General features: G+C 46.3%; 1 protein-coding gene across 1 annotated transcript; it reads left to right on the forward strand.

The window, feature by feature from the left end:
• Positions 1–13,315: 13,315 nt before the first annotated feature.
• Positions 13,316–16,358, forward strand: LOC125466719 (C-type natriuretic peptide prohormone-like). The gene is made up of 3 exons (XM_059655640.1): positions 13,316–13,481; positions 14,668–14,990; positions 15,632–16,358. Exons 1-2 carry the CDS (start codon positions 13,392–13,394, stop codon positions 14,974–14,976), a joined length of 399 nt encoding a protein of 132 aa, XP_059511623.1. The 5' UTR covers positions 13,316–13,391; the 3' UTR covers positions 14,977–14,990; positions 15,632–16,358.
• Positions 16,359–17,570: the final 1,212 nt, after the last annotated feature.

The following is a 17,570-nucleotide window of genomic DNA, read 5'->3' on the forward strand; positions in this document are numbered from 1 at the left end:
ACTCTAGGTTAAATCTGATCTTTCTGGTTCTGGGGTGGGCGAGGGTGAAACAGCATCAGGAATGCCAATGCCAGACACAAGACTCCTCTAACTGAAGGAGACAATTTACTTCAGGAGACAAAGTTTGGTGCCCAAACCATGAAAATGGCCCTGCGTGGGTAAGAGGCATGGTCAACGCAAAGTCAGGTCCCATGATGTACAAAGTTTGTGTAGATGATGCAGTCCTGAGCAAGCATATGGACTACATGAGAGCTGCAAACTCACAAACAAAGCAGGAGAAAAACAAAACCAGCCCCTCAGAACAAGAAAGGCTGTCGGAACGTGTGGATTCCCCCAAACCGTGTAGCCTTGAAGAAACCTCAGAGTCTGCAATGGACACGGTGGATATAATAGCCCTGACACCTCTACTGCCTGAAGAAGTCAATAACTTTTCTCAAAACACTCCAGGTGCAAGAGGCAGGCTACGGTCTGGGATAATGTCACCCGTATCCAAGGCTGAGTTGAAGGAACTGAATCTGGTTCAAAAAACGCCCCAGAAGAGATCACAAGGTAAAGAACAGGCTTATGTCTCTGGATGTATAGAGTGAGGGATGCCGTGATTGTAATGAGAGCAGCCAGCTGAACCTAGTAGAATATGAGTTCCATGAGTGGGTCTGTTAGCCTGGTCCAATCAGGGAGCTCTGGCTGACAGATATAAGCAGGAGTGTCAGAGGTGCTGTTTACTCTGAGACCTGGCTCTGAGGATGTCTGATTTGTGTCAAGTACTAGCATATGTAAATAAAGGATGACTTGGTGACAGGATACTGGCCTCTGTGAAGCTTTTTCAGATTGAGTCTTCTACATAGAGTCTAGCTCCTCCTCCTTCTGCACACCAATTATCCTAACGCTGCCTGTATTCCACCATGCTGGAATGCAATAGGGACTGCAAATGTAATCCAGACAATTAAGCAAACTTTCTCTTAACATGTCAGTGAAATCTTCCAACCACCATGTCTCAATGCAGAACCCCTCTCATAAAGCCAAATCTCTTTGAAATGCATAAGCACAATTTTCCATGAACTCCACACCAGCATAGTCAGTCAAAGTTACAAATTGAGGGATGATAGATTTAAGGCAGATGTCAGAGACAGGTTCTTTACTCAGAGAGTGGTAAGGGCCTGGAATGCCCTGCCTGCCAATGAAGTTAACTCAGCCACATTAGGGGCATTTAAACAGTCCTTGGATAAGCATATGGATGATGATGGGATACTATAGGGGGATGGGCTTAGATTAGTTCGTAGGTTGACGCAACATCGAGGGCCGAAGGACCTGTACTGCACTGTATTGTTCTATGTTCTACGTTCTAAAAGCAGCTCACTTGTAAAATAGATGATTAATTCCTTTAAACAGCACTAGATGCTACTGTATTGCTTTCAAGACAGTTCAGTTGGAAGTGATTAAGATAAAGTGTTAATTGGACCCGATCAGTCCAAAATGACAACTTGTTTATGAAATCAGCATTTAAAGGCAGTTTGATGTCACAATAATCCTTTTAGAATTAGCATGGCATGCTTGCAAAAGTGGTCTGTCATGCAAGGATGAAATATAGGCTGCATAGAAGTGGCTGGAAATATTTCAGGAATATTTTGTTTGCCTTTATAGCTTTCATAGCGCCAACACCAAAAGCTGAATTTAACAATCAGAAAACATTGATCCACTCTACTTGGTTGGACATGATTTAAGAATAAAAGGAAAAATTGAGCCCTTATGCATGGAAATGTTGTTTGGGATCCTTCCTTGATCTTGAATAGAAATGGGCAGAGGACATGGAGTCAGGGGGCCAATACAAACCAGTAAAATGGACTGTATATAAGGTGGACTATTTCATCCTTACAGGTATAAGACATTTCCTCCTCCTCTGGATCTCCCTTACCAAGACCTCCAATTGCATGTCCAAGAATCATCCCTTTTCAGTTGGTCCCTCAGCCATCCTAAAACATATTGTTGCATGTCAGGCGGCACACACCTCATATTCACTAAAAATGGGTGCATGGAAACTATATAAGCTACTTTATGAAATTGCTTCTAATCAGGTCTTGAGTGCTAAATCTGCAGCTGTCTGTTTTAGCAGCTCCAGGCAAGTGAAAATCATGCTAATCAGCAATTAGCCTCAAACTGTACGTTAAAATCAGACATTTAAACTGGAGTTTCTTACAAGCACAGCACCCACCCACTTAGAGGCTGTTTTCACCCTTACACCAAAATAAACATCATATATTCAACAACTTGTATTTATATAGCACCTTTAATGCAGCAAAACATCCCAAGATGCTTCACAAGAATATTAGCAAATAAAATTTCTGTACAAAATGCGGAGGAATGGAATTGTGGGAGATATAGCAGTTTGGATTGGAAATTGGCTTGCTGAAAGAAGACAGAGGGTGGTAGTTGATGGGAAACGTTCATCCTGGAGACCAGGTACTAGTGGTGTACCGCAAGGGTCGGTGTTGGGTCCACTGCTGTTTGTCATTTTTATAAATGACCTGGATGAGGGCGTAGAAGGATGGGTTAGTAAATTTGCAGACGACACAAAGGTCGGTGGAGTTGTGGATAGTGACGAAGGATGCTGTAGGTTGCAGAGAGACATAGATAAGCTGCAGAGCTGGGCTGAGAGGTGGCAAATGGAGTTTAATGCAGACAAGTGTGAGGTGATGCACTTTGGTAGGACTAACCAGAAGGCAAAGTACAGGGCTAATGGTAAGATTCTTAGTAGTGTAGATGAGCAGAGAGATCTCGGTGTCCATGTACACAGATCCTTGAAAGTTGCCACCCAGGTTGACAGGGCTGTTGAGAAGGCATACAGTGTTTTCGCTTTTATTAATAGAGGGATCGATTTCTGGAACCAAGAGATTATGGTGAAGCTGTACAAAACTCTGGTGCGGCCGCACTTGGAGTATTGTGTACAGTTCTGGTCACTGCATCATAAGAAGGATGTGGAAGCTTTGGAAAGGGTGCTGAGGAGATTTACTAGGATGTTGCCTGGTATGGAGGGAAGGTCTTACGAGGAAAGGCTGAGGGACTTGAGGCTGTTTTCATTAGAGAGAAGAAGGTTGAGAGGTGACTTAATTGAAACAGATAAAATAATCAGAGGGTTAGATAGGGTGGATAGGGAGAGCCTTTTTCCAAGGATGGTGACGGCAAGCACGAGGGGGCATAGCTTTAAATTGAGGTGTGAAAGATATAGGACAGATGTCAGAGGTAGTTTCTTTACCCAGTGAGTAGAAAGGGAATGGAATGCTTTGCCTGCAACGGTAGTAGATTTGCCAACTTTAGGTACATTTAAGTCGTCATTGGATAAGCATATGGACGTACATGGAATAGTGTAGGTTAGAGGGGCTTGAGATCGGTATGACAGGTCGGCACAACATCGAGGGCCGAAAGGCCTGTACTGTGCTGTAATGTTCTATGTCTATGTTAAGTAAAAATTGACTCTGATCCAAACAAAGGGATATTAAGACAAATAACCAAAAGTGTAATAAAATAGGTGTATTTTAATGAGCAACTAAAGGAAATATGCCAACTATGGACTGACTAAAATTGGAGATATGCAAAAAATAGACTGGAGTGGCTTGGATGATATACAACCAGACGGCATTATAGAAATAAGAGCAGCAAGGCCTTGGAGGAATTTGAAAATAAGGATGAAAATTGCTCAACAAGGAACCAATATAGGTCAGTGTGCCCAGGAGTGATGGGTGAATGACATGCAGATCGCATTATTGTACAGACAGTGGAGTTTTAATGATCTTAAATTTATATGGGTAGGAGAACATAAGAGCAGCACTAGGCCACATAGCCCTTTGAGCCTGCTACACTATTCAATAAGATCATGGCTGATCTGGTTGTGGTCTCAGTTCCAGGCTTTTTGCCTGTCTATCAAAAACTTCCACTGGATGTGAGTTTGCTCGCTGAGCTGGAAGGTTCGTTTTCAGACGTTTCGTCACCTTGTTTTTTATTTGAAAAAATATACTTTATTCGTAAGATGTACAAAAAATAAAACACACACCTACCCAGTCATGCAAGCCGCTCCGGGTTACCCAGGGGGTACATACACTAACTAAAGGAAAAAAACAAAGAAGAAAAAAAAACAAAGCAAAGAAAACACCCCTGCAGTCGTCACACCGCACAGTCCCCGTTGGCCCCCTGACCAGTTGGGGAAGGCGCCAGCTGGGCCCAGTTACCAGATAGGGACCTTTTTTCTATTCTGGACGAGGGGTTTCATACCGTGGTCTTTCCCCACCTTGCCTTGGCGGCGGCTGCCCCAAGCTTTAGCGCGTCCCTCAGCACGTAGTCCTGGACCTTGGAGTGCGCCAGTCTGCAACACTCGGTTGGGGTCAGTTCTTTCAGCTGGCAGACCAGCAAGTTGCGGGCAGACCAAAGAGCGTCTTTCACCGCTTTGATGGTCCTCCAGGCGCAGTTGATGTTGGTCTCAGTGTGCGCCCCGGGAAACAGCGTAGAGCACGGAGTCCCGCGTCACGGAGCTGCTCGGGACGAACCTCGACAAATACCGCTGCATTCCCCTCCAGACCTCCTGCGCATAGGCACACTTCAGAAGGAGGTGATCGACAGTCTCATCCCCCCCCGCAGCCACCTCGACGGCAGCGTGCGGTGGCGCAGAGATTCCAGGCATGCACAAAGGATCTCACTGGCAGAGCCCCTCTCACCGCCAGCCAAGCAATGTCCTTGTGCTTGTTTGAAAGTTCTGGCAATGAGGCATTCTGCCAAACGACTTTGGCAGTCTGCTTGGGGAACCACACAACGGGATCCACCTTCTCCTTTTCCTGAAGGGTCTCGAGGATACAACGTGCTGACCACTGCCTGACGGCCTTGTGGTCAAAGGTGCTTCCCTTCAAAAATTTCTCCACGAAGGACAGGTGGCACAGAACGGTCCAACTAATCGGAGCGTTCCGCGGCAACGAGGCCAGGCCCATCCTTCGCAACACTGGGGACAGGTAGAACCTCAGTAAGTAGTGACACTTGGTGTTTGCGTACTGAGGATCTACGCACAGCTTGATGCAGCCGCACACAAAGGTAGCCGTCATGGCGAGGGTGGCGTTCGGTACGCCCTTTCCCCCATTTTCCAGGTCTTTGTACATGGTGTCCCTGCGGACCCGGTCCATCCTCAACCCCCAAATGAATTGGAAGATGGCCCAGGTGACCGCAGTGGCGCAGGTCCAGGGAATAGGCCAGGCCTGCGCCACATACAACAGTACTGAAAGCCCCTTGCACCTGACAACCAGGTTCTTACCCGCGATGGAGAGGGACCGGAGCGTCCACCTGCCCAGCTTCTGCTTCAATTTGGTGATACGCTCCTCCCAAGTCTTAATGCACGCCCCAGCTCCACCAAACCAAACACCCAGCACCTTCAGGTAGTCTGTCCTGACGGTGAAGGGGATGAAGGAGCGGTCGTCCCAGTTCCCGAAGAACATGACCTCGCTCTTACCCCATTGACTTTGGCACCCGAGGCCAGTTCAAACTGGCCGCAGATGTCCAGTAGTCTACTCACCGACCGACGATCGGTGCAGAAGATGGCGACATCGTCCATGTACAGGGAGGTCTTGACCTGAAGGCCTCCGCTGCCTGGGATAGTCACGCCCTTCAGGCTCACGTCCTTCCTGATGGATGTGGCGAAGGGCTCCACACAGCACACGAACAAGGCAGGAGAGAGCGGGCAGCCCTGCCTGACTCCAGATCTGACAGGAAAACTATCCAATTCCCACCCGTTTATCGAGACTGCGCGAACGATGTTGGTGTAGAGCAGCCAGATCCAATTGCGGATGCCCTCCCCGAACCCCAATTTGGAAAGGACGTCCCTCATGTAAGCATGAGAGACCCTGTCGAAGGCCTTCTCCTGGTTCAGGCTGATGAGGCAGGTGTCTGCCCGCCTGTCCTGTATGTAGGCGATCGTATCCCTGATGAGCGGGAGGCTCTCAGCGATCTTCCTGCCCGGCACAGCACAGGTTTGGTCAGGGTGAATCACCGACTCCAGGACAGACCTGACCCGGTTGACTATGGCCTTGGCCAGGATTTTGTAGTCCACTTTCAATAGTGAAATGGGACGCCAATTCTTAATTTCTTCCCTCTCCCCCTTCCTCTTGTAAATGAGGGTGATGATACCCTTCCTCATGGACTTGCACATTTCCCCTGCCCGAAGCGCACTATCGTACACCTCCAGCAGGTCCTGGCCGACCAGGTCCCACAGAGCAGAATACAGCTCAACCGGTAAGCCGTCGCTCCTGGGAGTCCTATTCCTCTCCAAGGACTTGAGGGCTCTGGTCAGCTCGTCCAGAGATATCGGCCGGTCCAGCCACTCCCTCGTGCCGTCGTCTAAGACTTCCGTGATAGACAACAGGAACGACTAAAAGGCCATGCTGTCCGTGGGCTTTGTGTCGTACAGTCCGGCATAGAAGGATCTGCTGATCCTCAAAATGTCGGGCCGAGACAATGTCACCGAGCTGTCGTCCTCCTTCAGCCGGCTAAGCACAGAGTTCTCTTTGTGCACCTTCTGAAAGAAGAAACGCGAGCACGTCTCGTCCTGCTCCACGGAGCGGACCCTGGACCGGAAGATTATCCTGGAGGCCTCCGCGGCGAAGAGTGAGGCTTGCTGGCCCCTCACCTCGCGGAGGTCCTCCGTGACATCGACCCCCATCAACCGCAGAAGGAGCAGGTTCTGCACCCTTTTCTGGAGTCGCGACAGCTTTCCCCGCCTCTCTCTCACCTTCCGAACACCCTTGAGGACAAGAACCTCTTGATGTTCTCCTTCACCGTCTCCCACCAGTCGCCCGGAGACTCAAAGAGGGGTTTCACGGTTCTCCAACCGGCGTACTCCCTCTTAAGCTCCTTGACGTTCTCTGGGGTCAACAGAGTCGTGTTGAGCTTCCACGTCCCCTTGCCGGCCTGCTGGACATCCTGTAAGTGACAGTCGGCCAGCAGGAGGCAGTGGTCAGAGAAGAATACCGGCTCGACGCCGGTGGACCTGACCGAGAACGCCCATGACACAAACAGGAAGTCTATCCTTGAGCGAATAGACCCGTCTGGCCGCGTCCAGGTGTACCTCCGCTGCGGTCCGTCTGCAGGGGTGCTGAAGACGTCAAGCAGCTTGGCATCCTTCACCGTGCCCATCAGGAATCTGGACATGACGTCCAGTTGACTCCCCCCACCCGCTGTCCCCAGGCTGGATCTTCCATCTGCATCGATGATGCAGTTGAAGTCTCCGCCCAGGATGACCGGCCTGGATGTAGCCAGTAGGAGTGGAAGCCGCTGCAGGACGGCCAACCGCTCACTCCGTACCGCTGGGGCGTACACGTTGATCAGCCTCAGGGGAGCGTTCCTGTATGTGATGTCAGCCACTAGGAAGTGCCCCCCTACCACCTCCTGAACTTGAGAGATGGTGAAGTCTCGCCCCCACAGCAGAATAGCCAGGCCTGAGGAGCGACAGTCGTTACCCCCCAACCAGATCGAAGGCCCACAGGTCCAGGCGCCGGACCATTTCCCGTACCTGCCGAGGTGCGGTATCCCGCACTCCTGCAGAAACAGGAGGTCCGCCTTGACGGTGGTCAGGTAGGCCAACGTGGACACACACCTTGCGGTGGACTTGACACTGCGCACATTAATGCTCGCAACTCGTACCCCCATTGTGGGCAGTGACCGCAGTACCCTTCCCAAGTCCAAGGTCCAGCCCCTCCATCTGTCCCTTCATGCCCATTGCCCGGGCTAACTGCTGGACGCTCTCCAAGCTGAGGAAACCATCCGTGTTGCCTTCCGGGTGGCATCCCCCCGTCGGGGGTACGGAGGCAGGAGAGTCCGGCTCTGGGTCAGGCTGGGGACGCGCTGTTTCCTCCTTCCCACCTGGAAGTTCCGGGGGCCCCTCCAGTGCCCCAGCGGCACATGACTGGATGTCAGAGGGAGCCTCAGGATGCCTCCCGTCACCTGGAAGCGTGGTGCTGCTTTCCTTCTCTCTGGAGATCTTTAACTTCAGCTTCGGGCGGGCTCTCTCCGAATCCCCCTCATCAGAGGAGCTCTTACAGCCCCCCTGTAGCTGCCTCTTTCCGCCTGATGGTTGTGGTTCCTGGGCCCGCCGATGCACCTTCCTCCTCGCTTTCCGGACCGTCGTCCACTCCCCTGGGTCGCCTGTTGCCGCCTCCATCGACTCCGGGTTGTCGGGGGGGGGAGCGGAGCCTGCAGGGGCGCTTTGCTGGCCTTGGGCCCATCCTGCGGGGCTAGGCCCTCCTGCACGACCTGGACCTCCTGCACATTAGTGGGGTCCTTGCTGGGCCCTGGTGCCTTCCTCTCCTCCGGGGGGGCTGGCCCCGCATTGCCCCTGCTGGCGACCTGGGCGTAGGTGGTCCCCCGCTGCGGGCATGCCCTATAGAGGTGGCCCGCTTCCTCGCAAAGGTGGCAGCTTTTCTCTTGCGGGCAATCTTTTGCAAGGTGTCCCTCCTCTCTGCAGTCCCTGCAGATGGTGGCTTTGCAGTCGGCCGCCACGTGACCTGACCTACCACAGGCATGGCAGACTTTAGGTTGCCCTGCATAGGTCGGGTAGCCCTTGCTCCCGCCGATCGCGAAGCTGGACGGTGGGTGTACAACATTCCCGTCCGTGCCCATCCTCAGTGTCACCTTGACCTGCCTCCTTCTGATCCAGATGCCAAAGGGGTCCATGATATCAGTTAGGTCCCCTTCCACCTTCACGTACCTTCCAAGGAAGGTCAGGACATCAACTGCTGGCACATGCGGATTGTACATGTGTACAGTCACCATACGGCTCTTCTGCGCTGGCATCACAAAGAGCGGGACAGCGGTCAATACAGAGAGGGGGCCCTCACCTCTTTTCTCCTTGAAAACCTCCAGGAAGCGCTCGCAAAGCTTGGCACTCCTGAAGGTTACATCGTAAAAACCTCCTCTGGGGAAATCCTGCAGGCAGTAAATGTCCACAGCAGCGATCCCCCAACAGTCCAACAGGACCCTCTTCATGAAGAGGGTGTGGTCCACAGGTGCACCTTCATCCACCTTCTTTACGGAAACATGGATGGTGTTCCGGACCCTCTGACCTGGGGCACGAGCACTTGCCGCAGCCATCATTGCAGGTTGGCTGCTCCCCTGAGCCAGTGTTAGGCCGAAGCCAGCATTAAGATCCACTGGTTGCAAGGGTGCACAGCCAACCCGATGTCTTCCTTTCACCTCCAACACAGCACTCTCCTCCTCCCGGTCCACAAGAGAGTGGGTCTTTATTTGTTCCAGATGCAAGCTGGTTCACTGAGCTTGAAGGTTTGTTCCCAGGCGTTTCGTCACCATTCTAGGTAACATCATCAGTGAGCCTCCGACGAAGCACTAGTGTTATGGCCCGCTTTCTATTTATTTGGTTAGGTTTCCTTGCGTTGGTGATGTCATTTCCTGTTCTTTTTCTCAGGGGATGGTAGATTGGCTCCAAATCAATGTGTTTGTTGATGGAGTTCTGGTTGGAATGCCATGCTTCCAACCGGAACTCCATCAACAAACACATTGATTTGGACCTCGAAGCATGGCATTCCAACTGGAACTCCATCAACAAACACATTGATTTGGACCTAGAAGCATGGCATTCCAAATGGAACTCCATCAACAAACACATTGATTTGGAGCCAATCTACCATCCACTGAGAAAAAGAACAGGAAATGACATCACCAATGCAGGAAATGACATCACCAACCCAAGGAAACCTAACCAGATAAATAGAAAGCGGGACATAACACCAGTGCTTCGTCGGAGGCTCACTGATGATGTTACCTAGAATGGTGATGAAACGTCTGAAAACAAACCTTCCAGCTCAGTGAGCAAACTCACATCCAGAACCTCAACCTGAGCTACAAATCTTCTCAAAACTCGCTAAACCTTCCACTTTCAAAAATTTTACAAACTTAATTGTGAACACATTTAAAGACCTAGCCTCCTTTAACCTCTAGGGAAGAGAACTCCCCGTTTCAATGATCAGCCAAGAGAAAAGATTTCTCCTCATCCCTTAAAAAGATGGCCTCATTTTCTTAAAGTAGATACCCTAGTTTTAACCTCCTCCTAAAAGAGAAAGCATCTTCCTGGTGTGCATTCTATTAATTCCCTTCAAGGTCTTATAAGTTTCAATAAGATCACCTCGCATTCTTCTAAACTTCAAGGGATAAAAGCCCAAATTTTTCATCCCTTATCCATAAGTCAATTCAACCTTCTCTGAACCTCTTCTAAAACATTTATTCTTTTCAAATATCAAGATCAAAACTGTACTCAGTACGCTAAACGTAATCTCAGCAATGCCTCACACAGAAAAATATTCCCAATTCTTAAATTCCTTTCCACTTGCAATAAACAACATTTCATTCATTGTGATAATCTTTTACCGCACCTGCATATTAACACAGTGATTCATGTACCAGGAAACCTAGATTCCTCTGTGGGACCAAGTCTTGTAGTCTCTCTATATTTAAATATCATACTACTTTTCAATTTCTCCTACAAAAATTGATAAATTTACATTAACCCACATTATACTGCATCATGCAATTGACACTCCCCGCCCCCGCCCCCCATTCATTTATGTCCAAATCTCCTTGCAGACTCTTTACCTCCTCAAAGCTGACCGGAAATGGGAGAATTCAGCAGTAGATAATCTGAGGGCAGAGACATTATCAGACAATATCAGGTAGGTGGAAGTCCCAGCAACAGCACAGTTACGTGGTTGGACGTTTATCTCTAATTCAAAAATGGCATCAAGATTGCAACAGTTCTTTCAACAAAGTGAGGCAATATTTATTACTCCGTGCACTGATTTTACAAATGGTAAATTATAGAATCCGCAAATTAATGTGAATGTACTTGTACAAGTTTTTTTTATACTTATTTGCCATTGCTGACCTCAGCAAAATGGGTTGGACTATGCAGTACCACTGAACTGTTCAAAGTCACAACTGACAGTTTAAGGTTTCCAACATTACAGTGACGCATTTCTTTTTGTATATTTAAGTAAGAGTTGAGGAAAGATATTTGATTTATTTAAGAACCATTCCAAATAGTTGTTGTTCAAACAATGAGGCATGCCACATTTCCTAGGTACTAATCTATTTTTAAACGGATTATAAATTACAGAATCATACAGTGCAGAAGAGGTCCTCCGGCCCATTGGCCCAACGAACCTGCACCAATCTATCTAAGCTAATCCCACGTTCCAGCATTTGATTCATAGCCTTGAATGTTATTACATTTCATGGGCGTATCTACGTACTGTTCTTTCCACTACAATCCTTTCACGCAGTGCATTCTAGATTCTCGCCATCCTCTAAGTGAACAGGGTTTTGCTCAAATGCCCTCTAAATCTGTATCAGAGATAATAGGAACTGCAGATGCTGGAGAATCCGAGAAAACAAAGTGTACAGCTGGTTGAACACAGCGGGCCAAGCAGCATCTTAGGAGTACAAAAGCTGACATTTCGGGCCTAGGCCCTTCATCAGAAAGGGGAAAGAGCGACAGGGTTCTGAAATAAATAGGGACAGAGGGGGAGGCGGATCGAAGATGTACACAGGAGAAGATAAGTGGAGAGGAGGCAGACAGGTTAAAGAGGCGGGGATGAAGCCAATAGAAGTGAGTGAGGGTGGGGAGGTAAAGAGGGGGTAGGTCAGTCCGGAGAGGACGGACAGGTCAAGGTTTTTCCCAGGTTTTGCCTCCACACTGAGACCGCCAAAAGCAATCCCAGACATCACCGTCACTGAGGCCGAGCTCCAGCATGTAAGAACGCTCGATCTTAGCCCAAGGGGGCGGGATGAGGTTAGTAGGAACGAAATGGCAGTGTGCCTCGAGGTTGGAGAAGGGCACAGATAAGAGGAAGAACAGGTTAGGGAGGCGGAGACGAGCTGTGCTCGTTTTGGGATGCGGTAGGCGGAAGGGAGATTTTGAAGCTTGTGAAATCTACATGTCTTTCACGTTATAGACTTCCGTCAAACATTTTCCAACAAATATCATGAACCAGTCTCTGAGGTTATTTGGAAAACTTTGGACAGACTCCTTATTACTAATTTCCAGATTCCATTTTATTTTTAATCTTAATGCCTTCATATTGTTGCGAATTCAGTTATTTTTCTCTCGACTGTCTATTTTCCTCTCTTCTCTTTTCCTCTCTATCTCAATGTCAATCTAATTCTATCTGTTGACCTGTCTGTCTCTGTCCCGTCTCACAATTCTACTTAATTTAAAGGCAATAGGCCACAACCTAAAGTTTTCAGGAAACCAGATCATTCTACTCATTATCACTAACCTGCCATCCGAACAACTCCACATACCAACCGAACATTTCAATGGATGACATTGTTTCAATCTTATTAACTCTAGGGACATTGCAGAAATCAATCTATGGGAACGTTTTGTTGTAATTGAGTCTACTGATCTATATTTTTTTAAAGAAACGATGGACTGGCATTACTACAGCACCTTTGAACAGCCTTAGGAGGACCAAACCTCTCCATAAACGGTGCAACAATGGCCACATAGAAAGGTACCGTCCAGGCCAGTCACAAATAGTTCCCTGAAGGTGCTGCATATGTATAACTGCATTAAAACGTTTAAAGGTATTGAATATTCAAATGAACTGAAAAGAAGTTATAACATTTTGCTCAAGACATCCCCAAGGCTTTACAGCTAATTATGCATTTTTGAAGTCGAGGTACTGCTGTAAAGAAGGGGTGGCAGCAACCAATCTGTACTTTTCAAGTTTGGGAAACAACAAATTGATATTGATCGTACAATGCGCTTTTGTTATGTTGATTTTCAGGGACATTGGGAATAACTATCCCTTTCTTCTCTTAAAAATTGCTATGGGATCTTTTACATGTGCCTTCAGAGACTGGGTTGAAGTCCCTTCCAAAAGACGGCATTCCCAACAATGCCGTGGTTCCTCAATAATGCACTGAAGAGTCAGCTAGATTTTGTCATCAGAATAAATGACTTCCTGAACCGTAGGCAAGTGTGCCCGCTGCGTTATGGATAGAATCATTTAAATACCATTCAGCTTTCTTCCAGATTTACATAAAAATGACAATCTTGAAATTGTTACATTTCCCTGCAATTTCCGAGTATGATTTTACCATAAATAAAACAGGACCATATTTGACTGTTAAGCTTTCCAATAAAGAAAATGTATAAGGGAATTTCTCTCCATCCTGCCTCTGTTCCTTATCTTAATGGAGTGACGAAAGATACTTGACATTATTATGAATGACAACCCTTGGCGATATGACGTCAGCATGAAAAGGATAAAAGTCTCCGAAGCCGACAGAGAAGACAATTCCAAAGATCGAGCGAAGGAGAAAACACGGGAAATCCATCAGACAGTACAGAGATGAGCACAAACACAGTTTACTACTGGGCACTCCTGGTACTCTTTCTTATCCAAGTTCAAGCCAGACCCAGACCACAAAACGGTCTCCAGGTAAGAAGAAACACTCCTGCTTCACTACAGGCTGTAATAATCGCTTTCCTTAGCGTTCAACCTTGTGCTAAATTAAATGGACAGTGTACCAATTGTTCATTGGCAATCTACTAACCAGGTCTGCGTGTTTCCATACAATGTCTTTAAAATTTGCCATAAGAGATATCTTCAACAGTGGTACACTGGTATGGTGTAGTAATAATAACACCGCATAGTAATCGGTCAGTTTAGTAGTTGACGTAGTTTGCATTGTACACAGATTGGCACTGATCAGCTCAAGAGCTGACAAAAACACGAAAGCAACGTAACACGCAAACCAGTGTAAGAAAGTTGCCAATTACTTATTCGGTGTTGTCAATATTCAACGCAAAACTGCTTGTATAACCTTACGTGTAGGAGAACACACTTATCATGTGTTCGGTGGTCTGCTTCAAAATAACTGAATTAAAAACGTTCATAATATAACCGTGGATCTCTCGATGCCACTGATTATTCAAAATCCTATCAGGTCAGAGATGCTGATCAATCGTTTTCAGTGAAAACAAACCACGACCAGAATTTTACCTACAATCATTATCCATCCTCAGCATATTAGTGAATACCATACGCTGCACGAGTTGAACTACTTCAACCTCCTTGTGAATCAGTCGTTAGCTTCAGCAGGATCTAGAATCCCTTTCCCTACAGATTGTTAACAGAACCAGATTCCTACACTGGTGCATTGAATGCACCAAAATCACCTGTTCTTTTGCAAGAGTTCGCTTTTTTTTGGTCATCGCTAAGTGAGATTAAGGTCTGTTTGAAGCTAAAGTTTTCGTAGACGGTCATCTTTAAGCACCATGCCGCGATACATCATGCGTGTATGTGTTTATGTAAGACATACTCAAAGACCAACCACGCAATGAGCAAATAAGACTCAACTTGATCTTCAACTGTTAACAATACCCATTTCATGGTGATTTTCAACCGAATTTGAATATATTATTGTTTGTGATAATTCCTAAATGTAATGCTCCCAGAAATCATTAATTTACAAAGAATCGATGAAAACGTTATAATCAACATGTGTCATTTCAATTCTGCATTCCATCTCAACATAAAATATTCCTAAATTATACTTCTGTTGCTCAAAGAAATACTTCGAAGGATTATAAATTTAACCCTCTCCCGCGCCTTTCATTTGCAGACTTTGTCCAAGCTGTTGGAAAGACAGGTTGAGCACTATCTGTTACAAGAAGATTTAGAGGACAGAGCAGACGAGACATCTCCAGTTGGCATCTCACTCGACCTGCAAAATGGCCAGCGTAGCTGGAACCAGAACTTGCAGGACCTCGGAAGTCAATACAGGGTTCCTGACGGTTCCCTTATACAACTCCTCAGTGACATTGCCAACAGTCCCTTGAGATTAAAGACTAGAAGCAAGAAGGGGTCAACAGGAGGATGCTTTGGAGTGAAATTGGATAGAATTGGTGCAATGAGTGACTTGGGATGCTAACCATTTAAGCGGAGGTAAGAGATTTCTAGCTAGACAGTAACACCGACTGATGTCTGCCACAGCGATTTTTGGAAACTTCATTTTCATTCACAATGTTCACTGAAGAATATAAATTGCAGCTATAAAACACTACCTGGGTCGACATCATTGCAGGCTTACCAAAAAGACTTGGACATGTTCATCACATGCAAATTAAAATTAGCTGGGCAGTTTATCAATAGAGTTGAACAGAGCGGTACCTCGGCAGGAATAACGTAGAAATACTGTTGCTGTTTTGTTCTCACTTAGGTTATATCTAGATTTCCAATGATCAGCAAGTCAGGGAAGTCAGCAATCAATGGATTATCTTCCACCATATTTATTTACAACTTAACTGATATATTAAAAAAATGCGGAGCATAACGTTTGTCGACTGAATTTAGTTGTTGTCAAAGACTCTAAATTATGAAACTTATTAAACCGAATTGATTTTAAAAAGGACGTTTCAATAAAGATTTCTAGTTTGTGTAATGGAATCAAATTATCCCGTAACTGTGTTTCGACTTTGAATGTTAAAACGATCCCTTGATTACTTCTGAAAAGCTGTCTATACACAAATCAGTTCCGACTGTCTCCATACACAAATCAAAGTCATTTTCTCCTTTCTTTTCCCCAGAGCTTCGCTGACAATGCCGGACAGCAAGGACAACCTAATTATGGCTCTATCCACGTTTCAAAGTTTGCTTCAGCTTAAGCTGTTTCGACTCGTGTTCCACAAAGTCCGTGTTGAATTCTAGTGGCTCGCTGTAGAATGTTTACAAGTTCATTTACTGATAACCGTACTTAATAGGATGATGTAAACGCTATCAATTTTATGATTACTGGATGAAAGGGTATTTATATTAATTTAAGAGAAACATATTTATTTATAAACTTTTGTTTCTGCTCCGTATTCATATATTTGCTGGGATGCGAATGACTGTACAATTTATCTGGGAATGTTAAATAGGTTCTTTGTTTGAAATACTACTGGAAATATATTATTTTGTACTCTTCTACCGCTGATGAAATTTGTTTCACAATAGCCTCAGAACTGTAAAATAAGTAATATATTTATCCCCTTTTAGTATCGCTTTATTTAGTGGTATATTAAAGACACTGAATAGCTCCCTTGTTTGACGAAGGTGGTGCGTTAAAGAGCAATGGTACGCCTCCATGTCATCCATTGCTGAGCGGGTATGTAATAGAATCACAAAGCATTGTAAATCGCAGAATTAGACAACCTATCGTTCGCATCAACGTTCACGTTAGAAATGATAATGTACTCATTCCAGAGTAGTGAGATTTTTGTTGTTTTAACATTCCTCATTACTAGAGTCAAATAAAACGAAATTGCAGCATGAGATATGAATGATCCTTTAATCCAACATTGCTTCAATGGCGTTCTTTTGTAAACGGTAATAATGAGACGAGAACTGAATCGTTCATCCCCAAGGACCGGGGTGCCGGAGACCGTAAACAGCCTCTTTTGGCAACATTAGAAGCAGAATGCTCCTTACGTACCCCAAATCTCGAAATGTGTTTGGCAACCGTATCTACATCGGACATTAACAAAAAGCGAAGTATGCAGCACGTTCCCACACTGTGGGAGTCCAACAGAAAAAGGTAGTGTTGGCTCATAGCAAGACAGCGAGTAATTTTTTCATGTAGGGAGGCAAGCGCGCAGCAGCTACCAAGCTGTTGTAGTTGACCAGGAAACTCCCTCGTTCTATTCGGCACAGGCATATCGGGAACATCTACAGACTCGACAATCCACCGCATTTTTATACACCTTCCCGTGCTGGGACTGGAGAGCGAGCTGATGAGCCGGAGGTAGGGCCTACCAGTCTGCCACGAGACCTCGTTAGTCGGCTCCCCATTGTCACTTAGACTCTTACTTTACTGCATTATTAGAAATGCTACATTAAAGGTGGAAAATAACTTTTCGCAGTCACCAAATAATTATTTTTTTCCTTTCACACATAAATGGTTAGGGTTAGGATTAGTAGGGAAAGAAAACGGGTATCAACTAAATTGGGTTCCAACAAAGGTATGTTTGGTAACTTGGAGCATTGTCGTTAATGTAATGTATGATCTCGGCCCCATCCGCTCGAAAAAAAATCCACGCTATGAAAACGTAAAAGTACGTACAAGGGCTGATAGCATTGATCTAGAATTTTGAGTCCAGTCAGATCCTCAAACACAATATTGTCCCTATCTCACTCCAGCTTCAAATGTTCCTGATAGCCATTCAAAATACCAAAGAAATAGCGCCTGCAATGCCTGATGTTTGAAATTTTGGTGCTCTTCTGAAATTAATTGAAACTCCCAGGGGAAGGCCCAACGTTCAGCCTTAGCACAATAGGAGGGCTTTCTTCACGCGAACTGGTGAGCAGGGCCTAAGCCAGGAAACAGGATGACTCAGAGGTGTTACCAACTCAGCCAAACTAATAACCATAAAAGCCATCCACTACACAGAATTGTATATGTAAGAGTGGACACCATTAAGGCAGATATTTAATGGAAAGGCATGTATGTCAATATGAAGAACTCCCATCGCTCCCCCCCCCCCCACA

Source organism: Stegostoma tigrinum, chromosome 28 (assembly GCF_030684315.1).
Source record: "Stegostoma tigrinum isolate sSteTig4 chromosome 28, sSteTig4.hap1, whole genome shotgun sequence".
Lineage (NCBI taxonomy): Eukaryota > Metazoa > Chordata > Chondrichthyes > Orectolobiformes > Stegostomatidae > Stegostoma > Stegostoma tigrinum.